The sequence below is a fragment of the Solanum tuberosum genome, unplaced genomic scaffold (genome assembly GCF_000226075.1).
Source record: "Solanum tuberosum cultivar DM 1-3 516 R44 unplaced genomic scaffold, SolTub_3.0 scf00345, whole genome shotgun sequence".
Lineage (NCBI taxonomy): Eukaryota > Viridiplantae > Streptophyta > Magnoliopsida > Solanales > Solanaceae > Solanum > Solanum tuberosum.
Window position 1 is genome coordinate 420,482 of NW_006239264.1, and position 16,020 is coordinate 436,501.

General features: G+C 35.4%; 3 protein-coding genes across 3 annotated transcripts; all 3 read left to right on the forward strand.

The window, feature by feature from the left end:
• The first annotated feature begins 995 nt into the window (after positions 1–995).
• LOC102584566 (protein AIR1-like) lies at positions 996–8,562 on the forward strand. Its single transcript, XM_006361057.2, has 8 exons — positions 996–1,294; positions 1,532–1,585; positions 3,234–3,353; positions 3,452–3,610; positions 6,996–7,157; positions 7,247–7,363; positions 7,463–7,570; positions 7,718–8,562. The coding sequence occupies exons 1-8, from the start codon at positions 1,103–1,105 to the stop codon at positions 8,216–8,218; spliced, it is 1,413 nt and encodes a 470-aa protein (XP_006361119.1). The 5' UTR covers positions 996–1,102; the 3' UTR covers positions 8,219–8,562.
• A 674-nt stretch (positions 8,563–9,236) lies between these two features.
• Positions 9,237–11,560, forward strand: LOC102584890 (40S ribosomal protein S11). The gene is made up of 6 exons (XM_006361058.2): positions 9,237–9,344; positions 9,428–9,468; positions 9,555–9,655; positions 10,919–11,063; positions 11,140–11,229; positions 11,315–11,560. The coding sequence occupies exons 1-6, from the start codon at positions 9,333–9,335 to the stop codon at positions 11,403–11,405; spliced, it is 480 nt and encodes a 159-aa protein (XP_006361120.1). The 5' UTR covers positions 9,237–9,332; the 3' UTR covers positions 11,406–11,560.
• Positions 11,561–13,265: 1,705 nt separating this feature from the next.
• On the forward strand, positions 13,266–15,778 carry LOC102585207 (40S ribosomal protein S11-like). Its single transcript, XM_006361059.2, has 6 exons — positions 13,266–13,376; positions 13,462–13,502; positions 13,600–13,700; positions 15,073–15,217; positions 15,292–15,381; positions 15,467–15,778. The coding sequence occupies exons 1-6, from the start codon at positions 13,365–13,367 to the stop codon at positions 15,555–15,557; spliced, it is 480 nt and encodes a 159-aa protein (XP_006361121.1). The 5' UTR covers positions 13,266–13,364; the 3' UTR covers positions 15,558–15,778.
• The last annotated feature ends 242 nt before the right edge of the window (positions 15,779–16,020 follow it).

A 16,020-nucleotide genomic window follows, 5' to 3' on the forward strand; every position in this document is an offset into this window, starting at 1 on the left:
ACTTGTTGGTCTAAAACCCCCTCAACCTATACCCGAAATCCAACTACACACTCCAATTTCACGGATGTCCTATTACCCTCCTGAACTTCATATTTCTCTATTTTCTATGCACTTAAACGCTGACCTCAACACATAAACCAAACAGATAGTCCACGTGATTGCACGCGCCGGGTCCCCATTTCTGTTGATGATCGAAGGATTTTGCTGTGTATTTTGAACTTGATTTCATAGTTATCAACTTAATTTTGGGGTTTGAGTTCATCCATACAAAGCTTATTACAAGTTTTACATTTGCCGTTTTGATGAATTTCGAGAAAATTCAAAATTCAAATTAGAAACCTAAATAAGAAATTGAAGAAAATTACAAACCTTAAATTCAAGATTTGAAGTAAAAATGAACATAAAAAACTAAACCCTACTTATTTTTGAGAGAAAATCGTGATTTTTTTCTAAAAGGAACAAGGGTTAATGGTGGGGAAGAAGAAACAATGGTTTATTGAAGGGTGGGAAAGATGAGTGTTGGAGAAAGAGGAAATTTTCGTCAAAATTCACTTCTAAACGCGCCTAGAGGAGGTGAGAACACCTCCTATGACAGGTCAGCGTTTAAGTGCGTAGAAAATAGGGAAATATGAAGTTCATGGGGTAATAGGACACCCGTGAAGTTGGAGTGTGTAGTTGAGATTTCGGGTATAGGTTGGGGGAGTTTTAGACCATTTTCTCTAAAATTTATGCAATACATATTATTTTGTATATAACAAACCAAACACTCAATAAGAAACAGTCTCAGCATAACTTATCTCATTATAACTAATTTCATCATAACTTATCTCATTATAACTAATCCTATCATAACTAATTTCAACCAAACAACCCTTAAATTATTAAGAAAATGATTTACTATTAAATTAAAAATGGGAAAATTGATAATAGAGAGAGTGTTGTTGAAACGGGCTAAGTGTAGATACAAGCCCAGTCCAGTCCGGGTTCCAAAGGTCCATCATAAAATCGAAGCCCTATCGACCCGGCTTCATTTCTTCGAACTACAACAATTGGGGATTTTGGGATTTGCTCGATTATCAGTAAGAAACGAGAAATCTGTCTGATGGATAAGCAGGAAAAGAAGGAGAAATCAGAAGGATTGAATTCCGAATCCAGTTTGATGCGCAGTGAGAACGAAGAGGCGGAGGCCAACGAGGATCGCAGCTTGAAAATCGTAGAGAAGGCTATGATACCGGCATCATGTTCCAATGTCATTGAAGAGGAAGAAGCTGAGATTTTGACGAATATCGAAATGGTAAGTGGAAATTGCAAGGAAGTAAAGTGGAGGAAAAAATGACCAAATTATTGTGACCGAAGAGGATCCCGGCAGTGGTTGAATTTTTAAAAATTGATTACTCATTTGTATTGCTGTTAGTTGTTATTTGGATTGAGAGTCACTAGAGGAAGCATGTTTATGTAGCATTTAGAAGTTGAGTTAATTGTACTAACGCGTGGTTGACTAATCGGACTCCTTCTCGATTTCGTTGTGCAGGTGTCAGGTGGAATTGACAAGGGTTTCAAAAGCTTCTGCAGGGACATGTTTCCGGTAGTCTGAAATTGCCTGCTGTAAATTGTCGAGTAGATTTTTGCAACTTGCATATTACTGCTTATTCTTTTGCTTGTTGCATTGCTTGCTTTCTTCAGAAAACTAGCATCCTCTTTGATGTTTGTCTTGACATATAGGTTTAAGAGGGTTCTTTATTTTTTGTGTTATCTCGGTGGTAATGCAGGAAATATAAAACTAACAGTTGAAAAGTTAGTTTAAGGAAAAACACCACATTTGTTTGTTTGTTTATTATAATTTGTTTAATCACTAAAACCAAACTTCAAAAGTTTTTTTTTTCCATCATGATGTTATATCTAACTTGAAAAACCTCAAAAAAATTCCTTCGCCTTAAGACAAGTTCTCCTTTTGTTAATAGGACTCAAATTGATCCCAGCTTTTAGATTGGTTGAATTGGGTTGTGCCCAAATTGATGTGCTGATGAATATATTCCCAACCTTAGCTGCCGAGTTTGGTTTTACATTTTATGGTCTAAATTTGACGGCCCTACTCTTCATGGAATAAATACCTATTACTGCCAAACTAATTTCTGCTTTATATGTTGGCCCCTTTAGCCGAGGCTTTATCGGAAACAAACACACTACACTCCCTAGACTACACTTGTGGGTCTATCTGCAAATAAGCTTTTCTTTTTTAAGAAAGGAAAATGGAGAAAAGACTAGCTAGAGTCACTTTGTAATACTTGACCTACCAGTTAAAGTATTACAAAGTCGCTCTAGATGGTCTTTTCTGCATTTTTTGTTGAAGCAATACTTGCCAATTGGCTGACCATGAAAATCCAGGGCAAACCAGATATCCTGATCGAGATAACTATAAGAAGAAACACAAGATTGACCTTGAATAGGTGTATTTTAATAATATCCAGCTGATAAAAATGTCTTCAGCTTTGCTGCAGCCCACTGTCATTGTCAACATTCTCAAGTACCTTACTAGACTTCCTCCCTCCTCCATCCCCAAGTATTCACTCATCTCTCCTTTCTGTTTTCATTTCATCGGTCACCTGTGGTCCTTGATAGCTCAGCAGTTTGGCACCATTACTTAAGTTGTTTCCATGAAGGGGACTTTTGAATGCACACTGAGGCCTGTACCACATGATGACGTATACTTGCACAAGCTCCTTTTCACAAGGGCATCTCATTATATTCTTTCATGACCTAATTTTGGCAAAAGTGCAGTTGCTAATGTCTTTCTTGTTGTGAATCTAGTATATAAAATTTTTGTTGTCCGATCCCTGTAAGAGTATAATCTTTCCTCTAAAATAAATAAATAAACTACTTTGCAGATTTTACAGTTGAGTTGATTTCCTTCCTGCTGTTTTCTGGGGATATGTTACTGTTATATGGTTGTCTTTGGATCTGTATGTGAGAGTTCTTTTTTCTCTGATTCTCTTGGGTGCTGTGGACCCTTGCAAGCTGCATTTATTCATCACCATCTATTTCTGATTTAAGTAGTTTATTGTTGTATATTTTGGCCCCTTTCTGTTTTGAGTTGCAAGGTTAAGCTGTACTCTGCTTTATATTAATTTGAAAGTTATTGAAAATATTTCATGTGTCTTAGAAACCATAATCCGTATTAAATGTTGAGCTTGTGATCTCTAACATTGATGTTTTCTTCTTCTTTAATGCATTAGGAGGACAAAGCGAAGGAAAAGGAAAATGTGGATGATACTAAAGCTATGGATATTGGTGATTGTGCAGCTGAAAAGAATCCTGTTGATGTCTCTGATAATGCTGTTCTACGAAGGCTTCTTGTGAGTTGAAGTAATATGATTTGCAGTGATGTTTTTCCATAATCCAAAAAATGGATTGGCTTGGTCCTACATCTTTATTATTCACTATATGATCTCAGCGGGGACCCAGGTACTTTGATACTCCAGATAAGAGTTGGGGAACATGCTATAATTGTGGTGAAGAGGGTCACGCTGCAGTTAACTGTACTTCAGCTAGACGTAAGAAGCCATGCTTTGTTTGTGGGAGTTTCGAACATAATGCTAAACATTGCGCAAAGGTTAGTGAAGAAAATTGCTTACTCTCAATTGGTATATGTGACCTCATACTGCTTGTGCTATCTTGCTTATTAGTCTTCTCAACTTTCGTTAAATTGGTCAAGGAATTTATCATACTTGGCATATTCTTTTATATCAATGCATCGAGGTGAATGAGCATTTAGAAAGTTTCATTCTGCACATATAAACCGCAAATATGTTGAAGAGACTTAAACGGACTGGTAAGTTACTAAGATTCTTTTAGCATTGTGTCTTGGTGCAACTTTCATGTCATCCTGTTGTATTCCTGCTTCCAGTGCTAGGCTGGGACTTGGTAATTTCTTAGAATTGCTATTGGAGTAATGTTAGTGTATCCTTTAGAATTTTCATTGGGAAAAGGCTGCATTGCTGGACCTTATGAGAAAACTTCTTGTAGGTTGAGGAGCTTGTTGTTTGTGTATACGGAAAAGGGCCTAAAATACCCTCGAAGTATTGGAAATGGTACAAAACTACCCCTCATCCACCTATTGGCTCCAAAATACCCTTGTCATCCACCTTTGGGTCCAAATTTGACCACTTTTTTAACGAATATTCATTTAAATTATTTAATTATTTTTTAAAATACGTAGCGCTCAACCATTTTGGTATTTTAATTAATTAATAAGTATAATTTATAAGCCCCCTCATTACTAATTAAACTCGTCCCAATTAATACACTCTCCCCAAATCATAATTGCCCACCTATTAAACAAAACTCTTCGCCCTTCGTTCCCAACACCTGTTAATTATTGATTTTCCTTATTGTGGACTGATTGAGGTCAATGCTGCATAAATAAATTGCCTTCTTATATCGCATTGTAACATTTGAGTTATAGTAATGTTTCCATGTGTGCAAATTTCGAAAATGTAGCACTTTGAATTAGTACTGAATGGAAGTAGGAAATGACAATCAGCAATTTTTCTTGTTTTACAACAGTACATGTTGATGGATTCTGCAGTTTTGTGACAAATGATCGATTAAGAGTTTGAAATACAAGACAAGAGATTTGACTTAATTTTTGTCCTAACAACCTAATCAGCCTTACTTTGATGAGGGAATTGAACAGAAATATAAGTCAAATCTAATTTAGCTAAAAATATACAGAGAAGAGACACATAATTGAGTAATTAAGCAATGATTCTATACAGGTGTTGGGAACGAAAGGTGAAGGGGTTATGTTTAATTGGTGGGTAATTATAATTTGGGGTGAGTGTATTAATTGGGACGAGTTTTAATTAGTAATTGAGGGGGTTTTATAAATTATACTTATTAATTAATTAAAATAATCAATGGTTGAGCGCTACGTATTTTTTTAAAAAAAAATCAATTTAAATGAATATTCGTTAAAAAAGTGGTCAAATTTGGACCCAAAGGTGGATGACAAGGGTAGTTTGGAGCCAATAGGTGGATGAGGGGTAGTTTTGTACCATTTCCAATACTTCGAGGGTATTTTAGGCCCTTTTCCGTCTAATAAATTTGGCTTAAAAATAAACTGTTGTTATAAAAAAAAAGAGGAAATGATCGAATTTTGAATCACCAAAAAAAAGGTGACCGGCACAAAAAAAAAAACTAGTACAAGGGTAGTTTGGAGCCAATAGGTGGATGAGGGGTAGTTTTGTACCATTTCCAATACTTCGAGGGTATTTTAGGCCCTTTTCCGTTGTGTATATGGTGCATAAAATGTTATTTACATATACAGACGGCTTTGTCTTGTCAATTCAACTTATTTAAGCAGTATCACAATTGAATTTAAACTCTTATATCTCTTCCCTGTTGCCCTTCTGTCTCCTAGTGTGTTGGGATAGTTTTTGTTTTGATGGTAGATCTATGTATGAGCCTCAAATCCCATTAAATCTAGATCTTTAATCTCAAGAAACCACATAAATTTTAAGTTAGATGGAAGAGTCGTATTGAAGATTGGTTATGCTTGCAAAATAAAGCACATTGGGGAAAAGCGTTATGAAGTTAACCTGCATTTTCTTTTATTCTAAGATGAAGGGGTCATTCACTGGGCACTGAGTGAACGAAAAGAGGAACCCCTTCTGCTCCTTTGTCACCTTCAACTACTATTACTCCCTCTGATCCAATTTATCCAACACTAAACTTTTGGGGAGTCACACATCTTTCAATATAAGTAAATTTTTTTATACCATAGTGATTTTTATGTAGTTTCTAAATATTCAAAGTTGAGATGGGTTGATTTTTATACTCTGACCCCCTCCCCAATAAATAAAGTAAAATAAAAAGAAATGTCCTTTCTTTTTGGGAAAGAGAGGGTGTTAGCTAGCAAGTTTTCCTGTTCTACTGTTAAAATGTCTTCACTTGTGTGTCTTAAGTTGGCCATGCAGAGAAACATAATAAGAGGAGCCCAACCATTGTTGACTACTTCAGTAGCAATGTATGGTTTTCTAAAAAAGAGTAAATTATTGTGGCAAGTAATTGATGTTAGAGGTCTGTACATGCTTCTCATCTTCAAAATATGATGCTTTGGTAAGAATTTAGTCCTAGTATAAAAGACACATGATATGACCCCTAGGGCTCAGTTCAAGTGGAAAAGGTTGAGGGACTTGCGTCATAGATCTGAGCCCTGTGCAATGTGAACTACGCCTGTTTCTGAAGGCTGCGGTTGGTCCTAAAGGTTGACACCATACGGGTTTCTCTGTCATAAAAAAAGTTGCATGATATGTATGAATATCAACTAAGCAATTTAACTGTCGGACTCCTTGACCAGTGAAGAATGCCTCTCTTTTAAATGTTCACCAAAGTGGTCAGGTCTTCTATGCTGACCTATTGTGCTATGCGTGTCAATTTACTTAAAATAACATTTAATTATCTTTTAGCTTTTCTGCAAAGCCTTTTTTAATTTTTCCTTAGCAATTCCATAGGCCCTTGTGTGATGCATATTATTTATATGAACTTGCCTAGTTCACCCATGCTCAAGCATATGGTGCAGTTTTTGGTCGACATAATTTTGAGTAGTTGATAATACTGTATAGCTGACCCCAAGTAGTATGAGATTGTGTACAAGCTGATTGACTGACAGTATAATCATGCATATGCCACTGTATCATCTTCACTTCAATCAGGAAGCAAATTGTGCTTGTTTTTAGTTTGATAGGAATTTGGATAGGGTAAAATTATTAATTGCCATTGTTGCATGGTTCAGAGTCTTCTGTAGCTAGTGATGTCAAGCTTCATCTGTAAGTTCTTCAACAATGTAGGTTACACAGGCTAACAAGGTAATACCCATGGGGGAGCAAAGTGAAATTGTGATCTTTCTTTTGGACCTTAAAACACATACTATATTTTTTCCATATTTTGGCGATAGACCGATAGAGTATGTTATGCGCTCTTCTTTCTTTGAGCAGGGAAAAGCTTGTTTCATCTGCAAAAAAGGAGGTCATCGTGCAAATGATTGCCCTGAAAGACGCCATGGAGGATCCCAGAGTTCTAAAATATGTCTAAAGTGTGGGGATTCTGGCCATGAAATGTTTTCATGCAGGAACAACTATTCTGATGATGATTTAAAGGTGTGTTGCTGAGGAAATTTTCAACCTAGAGTTATATGTTGTGTTGTCCGGACTTATCTGTGTTCCATTTCTCCTGTTGCCTTTGATAGGAAATACTGTGTTACATCTGTAAGAGTTTTGGCCATCTTTGCTGTGCAAAATACCCTGATAGTGGTCCGAGAGAATTTTCCTGTTACAGATGCGGTCTACTAGGCCATACTGGTTTGGTAAGTGAATGCCCTTGTAGTCTAACTTGTGTATGTTGCTTCTGTTATTTAGGAACTAAATTTTGTGCTTGCATTTTTCTGACATGTTTTCCCATACAGGCATGCACAGCATCTCGTGGGGAGACTAGCGGTACTGGGTCACTTAATCCCTGCTATAGATGTGGTGAAGAAGGTCATTTTGCACGCGAATGTACTAATCCCAGCAGAGTAAGTTGTTTTATTCTTGTATGACATATGCTTCTCTTTTCATTTTGATTCCTGTGTCGTCTTTCATTTTAAGTTAGTTGTGCTTTTACTACATAATATCTCATCTTCATAATGAAACCTTATTGTTTTTCTGTTTTGTGTCTATAGGTCAATAAGCGGAAACATGAATTATCAACCCCCAAGAAGAAAGTCCCCAAGAAAAGAAACGAGCAAAAAGAGTTCAGGTCTGTACCTCGTGATTTTGGTAGGGCATGGAAGAAGAAAGGAAAAATTGAAGGCGGATATACGTCAGGCTATAAGGTGAAACGAAGGGGAGGTTGGGTCCCTGATGATCCTGAAGACTATCCCCAATCTAATAATTGGAGATCTCCTTCGACTCCTAGAAATAAGAGAGCTAAGATTTCGAACTCCAGTTCTGGTGGTCATGCTTCTGTTTCCCGTTCATCCAGAAAGTCCAACAGGCTTGATTTTGATAATTCCACTTCTTATGGGTCAGGCAACTATCACCACCATAGGTTTTCAACATCTGGTGATTTTGATCATTCAACTTCTTATGGGTCAGGCAGATATCAGCATTACCATAGGTCGTCAGCATCGCGATTTGGCAACAGTAGCCACGACAGGTGGAGGAGCAATAATGATTGGTAGTAGAAACTGTTACTCATGTGTAGTATATTTGGTTGAAAGCTTCTTGGAAAGGTCTGAGAACTCGTCATAATTCATGGAGACTGGTTGCACGAGCTCATTAGTTCATCAGGGACTTTTTGGGTTGTTTGTTCAAGTGAGTATGGAACTGAGGTCGATCTTATCAGATGTAGTTCCCTGTCATTTCTGTTTGTAACTTGTTATATGTCTTTTGTTCCCTGATGCGTCTTAATTGAATTGTTACTCTTCTTTTTGCCTGAGGGGCATGTAAGTTTAAAAAGTACAAGTTGAACTGCCAACTGAAATGCAATTTCTAATTTACTATATCATTGTGTGAATTTTGCAAATGGCATAAAGAGTTGTATGAACAGTACATTTTGAATACAACTAACACTTTTTTAAATAATTAGTATCAAGAGATGGTCAGTCAGAAGCATAATTCGATGTTTACTTTGATTCGTCACTTTGTAACCCTCCTATTTCCACCTTTCATGTCGATAGATTTGCTCTATTATATTTGTGATTAAAAATCAAAACATGATCATGGCTAAAATAGAAAGGTTCGACAATAATTATACTATAGAACTAGCCATGTCATATCAAAGTGTGAACATAGTTACCTCTCATTTTTGGTGTCTTGAAATGCATACATACTTATTTTTTGAACCACTATTTAAGCTATGTCCAAAAAACAAATTGAGTTTTGAAACATCTTTAGATATGCAATGTTCAAATTTTTTTATACGAGTGAAGTTCAAACACATGACTAAAGTTAGATTATTTTGGTCGAACTTTGAACATTTTCATCTAAACTTTGGATATTGTTAGTCTCAAAGTAGACATGTAAAAATAATAAGTATATTATAAAAGAACAACTTTCACATATAGCAAACATAAAAATCATATTTGTAAACTAAATAGCAGTGTCAAAATAGCAATAGAATAAGCTATGTTGGTTGGTTTGATTATAAGCCCATCCTGTAAGTTGGCCCATTTTGAAAGTCCAACCTGCCTAGTATACATAAGCTTCTCTAAAGCCTCACTATGGTTTTTGCTAGGGTTTTTGCACTCGATAAGCTACCCTCGTTGAGTTCTGCGTCCTTGGTAATCCTCAGTCATGGCGGAGCAGGTCCGTCTATCTCTCTACCTCATCCTCCCTATACATTATTATCTATTATAGAGAAATTCTAATGGATTTACTTTGTGCTGCAGACAGAGAAGGCGTTTTTGAAGCAGCCTGGTGTTTTTCTAAGGTGAGCATCATGACTGTTCTAGTCACTAAGTTGAAGGAATTTGAGCCTTAAATTTGCGTTTTGTTTTTTTTATCTGATCTCTGCAGCTCTAAGAAGACCGGGAAGGGAAAGAGGCCAGGAAAGGGAGGAAATCGATACTTCAAGAGTATCGGTTTAGGATTCAAGACTCCTCGTGAGGCTACTGAAGGTACATATTCATTTTGTTTAATTCTATTTCATTTGTTCTCGTAAAATTATATAAGACTAGTTTTCGATTTCCACCTTTGATCTATGCAAATTAGCTTCTTTTCTTTCCATGCTGTCTTGATGTATTGAGTGCCAACTAGTTTAGGATTAAGGTCAATGTACGTTCACGCCTTAAGCAATGGGCCTCCTTGCTGCAAATGGCCAAAAACTATTACGTTACTGCAACTTAGTTGACATTTGGTAAATCTTCATAGTAATAAGTTAAAAGTTTTTCGCAATGTGTTTGGCACTTGGTAAATCTTTTTATTAAGTTGCAGTTTTTCCATTGTAGTTTCAATTTAGTTAATCTTTCTTTCTATTATGAAGTTATTTGACATACGTCTGAATTGCATGAAATATGGTTTAATGCAATTTGAGCACATATGGGGAAACACGATATTCTTGTTGGGTTATTAAGATGACATGGGGGCAAGTTATCCATCTGTGTTAAGGTGCTGTCTTGCTTTTCTTTTAAATCTTCTACAGAATTTCTGACAAGACCAAAACTTTTAGGATTGATGCACTTCTGTTCTTCTCCTTAGCTGCTTCTCTTGAAGCTCTTAATTCTGCCTTTGTTTCAACATAAACCGGATACCGGTTCTCCAAATATTAAATGTTTGACAGAACTATGTTTCTGGGATTACGGGCCAAGTTGAAACTTTTTTACTAAGAGGACTTTAGCTGTCCCAATTGTCAAATAGAATAAAAACCTTCACACCCCTAGCATTTGTTTACAGTTATGGAGCTTACATAGGATATCATACTGTGAATTAAACTTTCACATTACTGTCCTTTGGTGATAGGTATAGATCTCAATAGTATATGACCTTAGTATATTTGAAAGTACTGAATCAAAACAGTGTATTTTCGGATGAAAACAGCAGTGGATTGGATTTGAGCTTATTTATTCCTTTTTGTTTCCTATTTCAACCTGACTAGACTAAGATCAATAGCACACAGTAAATTTCTTATGTGGGCATTCCAAGATACTGCATTTACTTACATTTAAGTAATAGTAAATAAAAGATACTTCACAAATAGCTATTTGTGTGACCTTTATGTGGACATGTTGCTTGCTAGCTATAATATTTTCTAGGTGTTGGATAGTGAAGAGTGACTTTAAGAACAAAGATTTCCATAGCTATAATATTTGATTATTTCATGAATTTCCTTGATTTCACCGTGTTCTGTAGTCTAACCTGGTGTTTGGCCTATTTAAATTTAGGTACATACATTGACAAGAAATGTCCATTCACTGGCAATGTTTCTATCCGAGGTCGTATCCTTGCTGGTACATGCCACAGTGCTAAGATGAATAGAACCATCATTGTTCGACGCAATTACCTACATTATGTCAAGAAGTATCAGAGGCAAGACTTGTCACTTGTACTATTTTTGGCTGCTTCACTTCTTCTTTTGTTAGTTTTAACACGCAAGTTATTTCAGATACGAGAAGAGGCACTCAAATATCCCAGCTCACATATCACCATGCTTCCGTGTGAAAGAGGGAGATCATGTTACTATTGGACAGTGCAGGTTAGGACCATCTTATTTTGATTTTTCTGTAGTTTTTTTTCATTATTTGTTGTTACTGTAGGTGATAACATTTTATGCTTTACAGGCCTTTATCCAAAACCGTGAGGTTCAATGTCTTAAAGGTGATTCCAGCTGGTTCTGGTGGTGGAGGGAAAAAAGCTTTTACCGGGATGTAATCTTCATTCCTCCATTTCAAAATTTGTTTTTTTTGTAGGAATATGATGTCAAAACTTTTCTGCTTCTACTGAGTTATCTTCAAATTTTGAAACTTAATATGCTAGCAAGTTTGTTTTCTTGAAATAGCAGCGGTATTCTAGTCTTACTAACTGGATAAAATCAAGATTTTAACTTGGGTTATCCTGAGTACCACTGAAACAAGAAGCTATCAAGCATTTGAATACGAACAGAACATACCAAGTTAAATTTAGTCGAGGAATGCGATGTATCGTTTTTGGAAATGATATCTCTACCTCTAATGGTAGGGTTAAGTATTTGTGGACACTCCATTCTTTGTAGCTTATGGAATTACAGTTGGGACGTTATTGTTATGGATGGTAATTGCCAAAGCAAGAGAGAGACGAGGCTTAGCCAAGGCTGCAATCAGAAGAGACATTTCTTCGTTCACATAGTTAATTTATGGAATCAAATATTACATTGTGTATCAACACCACAAGCACAATGATTCATCTCTATTCTTTCAGTAAGAAAACATAGTAGAAGCTATATTTCTGTTGTTTTTTTTTGTATGCAAATAACAAATCATGCTAACGAATTAATCTACAAATTGAAGCTAATTCAGCAAACCTATATTGAGAGACTGTTATAGAGATGTTTGACTACAATTATGTCGTGCATAAAAAATTACAGATCTATAAACTTTTGATTAGGAGTACAAAGTCGAACCAAATCACAAATTGTAAAAAAAAAATCTGACTAGTGATTTGGTTTGACTTGCTTTGATATTGTGGGTAAAAAAACAACTATGCTTAAGTTTGATTTGATTTTAAGGGATAAGGGTTTGAAAAATACCCCAACTTTGGTCGGATTTGCTGTTGCGATACTAAACTTTCATAAGGACTTATTACCTCCCTAGACTATTTAATACCGTATTTTTTACCCCCTGAACTATTTAATAGTGTATTTTAAAGGTATATATGTGCTCATGTGAACACATTATTATTTATAATTTTTCATTATTTTTTATGTCCACATGGACAAATATATATGTTTAAAATACGGTATTAAATAGTCTAGGGAGGTAATAAGTCCTTATGAAAGTTTAGTATCGCAACAGCAAATCCGACCAAAGTTGGGATATTTTTCAAACCCTTATCCCTGATTTTAACTAAAAAAAGACAATTTAAGACTAAACCAACTTAACATTATTTATATAATGCAAACTGAAATGTAATTTCTAATTTATTTTTGAGGCAATTCTGTCTGCAAAAGGTAGGATGCTAACAATTTACAACTTACTACACATCATTGTGTAAATTTTGCAAATGGCATGAACAGTGCATTTTGAATACAACCAACAATTTTTTTTATAAATAACCAGCATCAAGAAATGGTTGGTCAGTCGGAAGCATAATTCGATGCTTATTTTGATTCCTCACTGTGTAACTCTCCTATTTCCATCTTTCATGTAAATAGATTTGCTCTATTATATTTGTGATAAAAAATCAAAACATGATCAAATGGCTAAAATAGAAAGGTTCGACCATAATTATACTATAGAACTAACCATGTCATACCAAAGTGTGAACATTATCACCCCTCAATTTTAGTGTCTTGAAATGCACACATAGCTATTTTTTGAACCACTATTTAAGCTATGTCATTGAGTTTTGGAACATCTATGTTTAAAATTTTATATGAGTGAAAAATTAAATTATTTTATTTAAACTTTGGACATTTTTATCTGAACTTGAGTCATGTTTAACTTTAGATATATTTAGTTGGATTTTAAGCCCATCCGTAAGTTGGCCCAATTTGCAAGTCCAGTCCGCAGTATCTAACCCAATAGAAGACATAAGCTTCTCTAAGTCTTCATTCTTTGCTGCAGCCTGTAAACTAGGGTTTTTATTACCGATAAGCTATCCTCGTTGAGTTTTGCGTCTTGGTAATCCTCAGTCATGGCGGAGCAGGTCCGTCTATCTATCTCTATCTCATCTTCCATGTACATTATTATCTATTATAGAGAAAATCTAATGAATTTACTTTGTGCTGCAGACAGAGAAGGCGTTTTTGAAGCAGCCAGGTGTTTTTCTAAGGTGAGCATCTGACAAATGCTATATGCATTTACTGTTAAGTTGAAGGAATTTGAGCCTAAGATTTGCGTTTTGTTTTTTTTTTATTTGATCTCGGCAGCTCTAAGAAGACGGGGAAGGGAAAGAGGCCAGGAAAGGGAGGCAATCGATACTTTAAGAGTATTGGTTTAGGATTCAAGACTCCTCGTGAGGCTACTGAAGGTACATATTCATTTTGTTTAATTCTATTTCATTTGTTCTCGTAAAATTATATAAGACTAGTTTTCGATTTCCACCTTTGATCTATGCAAATTAGCTTCTTTTCTTTCCATGCTGTCTTGATGTATTGAGTGCCAACTAGTTTCCTCTAATTAAACAATTACTGTATTTCATTTCTTTCTGCATTGTTGATTTATATTTTAGATATTAGCATAGTGAATATAGTTTTGTTGTATATGTTATTATGATCTGAGTGAAGCCGAACACAAAGTTTATAAGACTAGTTTTCAATTTCCACTTTTGATCTATGCAAAGTAGCTTCTTTTCTTTCTATATTGTGTATTGAGTGCCAACTAGTTTAGGATTAAGGCCGATGTACATATTGTTCACGCCTTAAGCAATGGGTCTCCTTGCTGTAAATGGCCAAAAACTTACTTCTGCAACTTAGTTGGCATTTGGTAAATCTTCATAGTAAGAAGTTAAAGCTTTTTTCATAGTTACCCTTATCTCAAAAAAAAGTTAAAGTTTTTTTCAATGTGGTTGACACTAGGTAAATCTTTCTATTAAGTTTCCATTGTAGTTTCAATTTGGTAGATGTTTCTTTCTATAATGAAGTTATTTGCCATGCGTCTGAATTGCATGAAATATGGTTTAATGCAATTTGAGTACATAAGGGAAACACGATATACTTGTTGTAGAACTTCTTATTAGCTGGGGACTCGGGTTATTAAGATGACGTGGGGTGAAAGTTATCCATCTGTGTTAAGGTACTGTCTTGCTTTGACCAGTTATGTGGCTTTCTCTTGATTTTCTTTTAAATCTTCTACAGAATTTTTTATTAAGCCAAAGTTCTTCACTAGCATTTGTTTACATTTGTAGAGCTTACATAGGATATGATACTGTGGATAAAACCCTTCAATTACTGTCATTTGGTGTAGCTGGGTCTCAATATTATATGGTTGTGAAGTGGCTGACCTTAATATATCGAAAAAGTACTGAATCAAAATGGTATAATTTCGGAGGAAAACAGCAGTGGATTGGATTTGAGCTTATTTATTCCTTTTTGTTTCCTACTTCAATAGCACGCGGTAAATTTCTTGTGTGGGCATTCCAAGAGACTGCATTTACTTACATTTAAGTAATAGTAAATAAAAGATGCTTCTTAAATTGCTATTTGTGTGACCTTTATGTGGAACATGTTGCTTGTTAGCAATGATGTTTTCTAGACGTTAGATAGTTAAGACTGACTTTAAGAACAAGATTTCAAGTCATCTTTTATATCTCCTGCGCCAGATATCATTTGATTATTTTATGGATTTCCTTGATTTCACCTTGTTCTGTGGTCTAACCTTGAGTTTGGCATATTTAAATTTAGGTACATATATTGACAAGAAATGCCCATTCACTGGAAATGTTTCTATCCGAGGTCGTATCCTTGCTGGTACATGCCACAGTGCTAAGATGAACAGAACCATCATCGTTCGTCGCAATTACCTACATTATGTCAAGAAGTATCAGAGGCAAGGCTTGTCACTTATACTATTTTTGGCTGCTTCACTTCTTCTTTTTTTAGTTTTAACACAAGTTATTTCAGATACGAGAAGAGGCACTCAAATATCCCAGCTCACATATCACCATGCTTCCGTGTGAAAGAGGGAGATCATGTTACTATTGGACAGTGCAGGTTAGGACCATCTTATTTTGATTTTTCTGTAGTTTTTTTTCATTATTTGTTGTTACTGTAGGTGATAACATTTTATGCTTTACAGGCCTTTATCCAAAACCGTGAGGTTCAATGTCTTAAAGGTGATTCCAGCTGGTTCTGGTGGTGGCGGGAAAAAAGCTTTTACCGGAATATGAGCTTGATGCTTCCATTTTAATTGTTACTTCTAGGAATGATGTCCATACTTCTATCCCTTTACGGGAATGTTGTCTTCGTTGATTTTCCTTTGAGCCTCAAGTTTTGAAACTTAATGCTAGCAGCAAGTTTTTTCCTCCTATGGATCTGTTGGTTCTTTGCCACACAATCAAAAACTTCAATACCATTCTCAATGTTCTATAAATGAGTGCAAAATTTACTATACTTGTGATACTTGTTAGAAGGTCGGTCGAAGTGGTTAATCGTATTTCTCCACTAATGATGGTTTGCGTTTGCTTGAGTGTTTTGTGTATATTTTTCGTTGTGTAACTACGCTTCAAATAGTTGGTCAATTATATGACGGACAATGTTTTCCATTTATATAAATCATAAGCTTTTATGTAATAAAATAAAATAGAGCAATATAAAACAATCGTATTGTAGACAAGAGTATATAGAGAACAA

Bases quoted from the DNA above. Each gene is read 5' to 3' on its own strand.
- LOC102585207 (XM_006361059.2), top strand. The intron at 13,701-15,072 runs GTACATATTCAT...ATTTAAATTTAG, and splicing joins TCCTCGTGAGGCTACTGAAG to GTACATATATTGACAAGAAA. The intron at 15,218-15,291 runs GCAAGGCTTGTC...AAGTTATTTCAG, and splicing joins TATGTCAAGAAGTATCAGAG to ATACGAGAAGAGGCACTCAA.
- LOC102584890 (XM_006361058.2), top strand. The intron at 9,469-9,554 runs GTGAGCATCATG...TGATCTCTGCAG, and splicing joins CAGCCTGGTGTTTTTCTAAG to CTCTAAGAAGACCGGGAAGG. The intron at 11,064-11,139 runs GCAAGACTTGTC...AAGTTATTTCAG, and splicing joins TATGTCAAGAAGTATCAGAG to ATACGAGAAGAGGCACTCAA.
- LOC102584566 (XM_006361057.2), top strand. From the start codon at position 1,103: ATGGATAAGCAGGAAAAGAAGGAGAAATCAGAAGGATTGAATTCCGAA. The intron at 3,611-6,995 runs GTTAGTGAAGAA...TTCTTTGAGCAG, and splicing joins ATGCTAAACATTGCGCAAAG to GGAAAAGCTTGTTTCATCTG. The intron at 7,364-7,462 runs GTAAGTGAATGC...TTTCCCATACAG, and splicing joins TACTAGGCCATACTGGTTTG to GCATGCACAGCATCTCGTGG.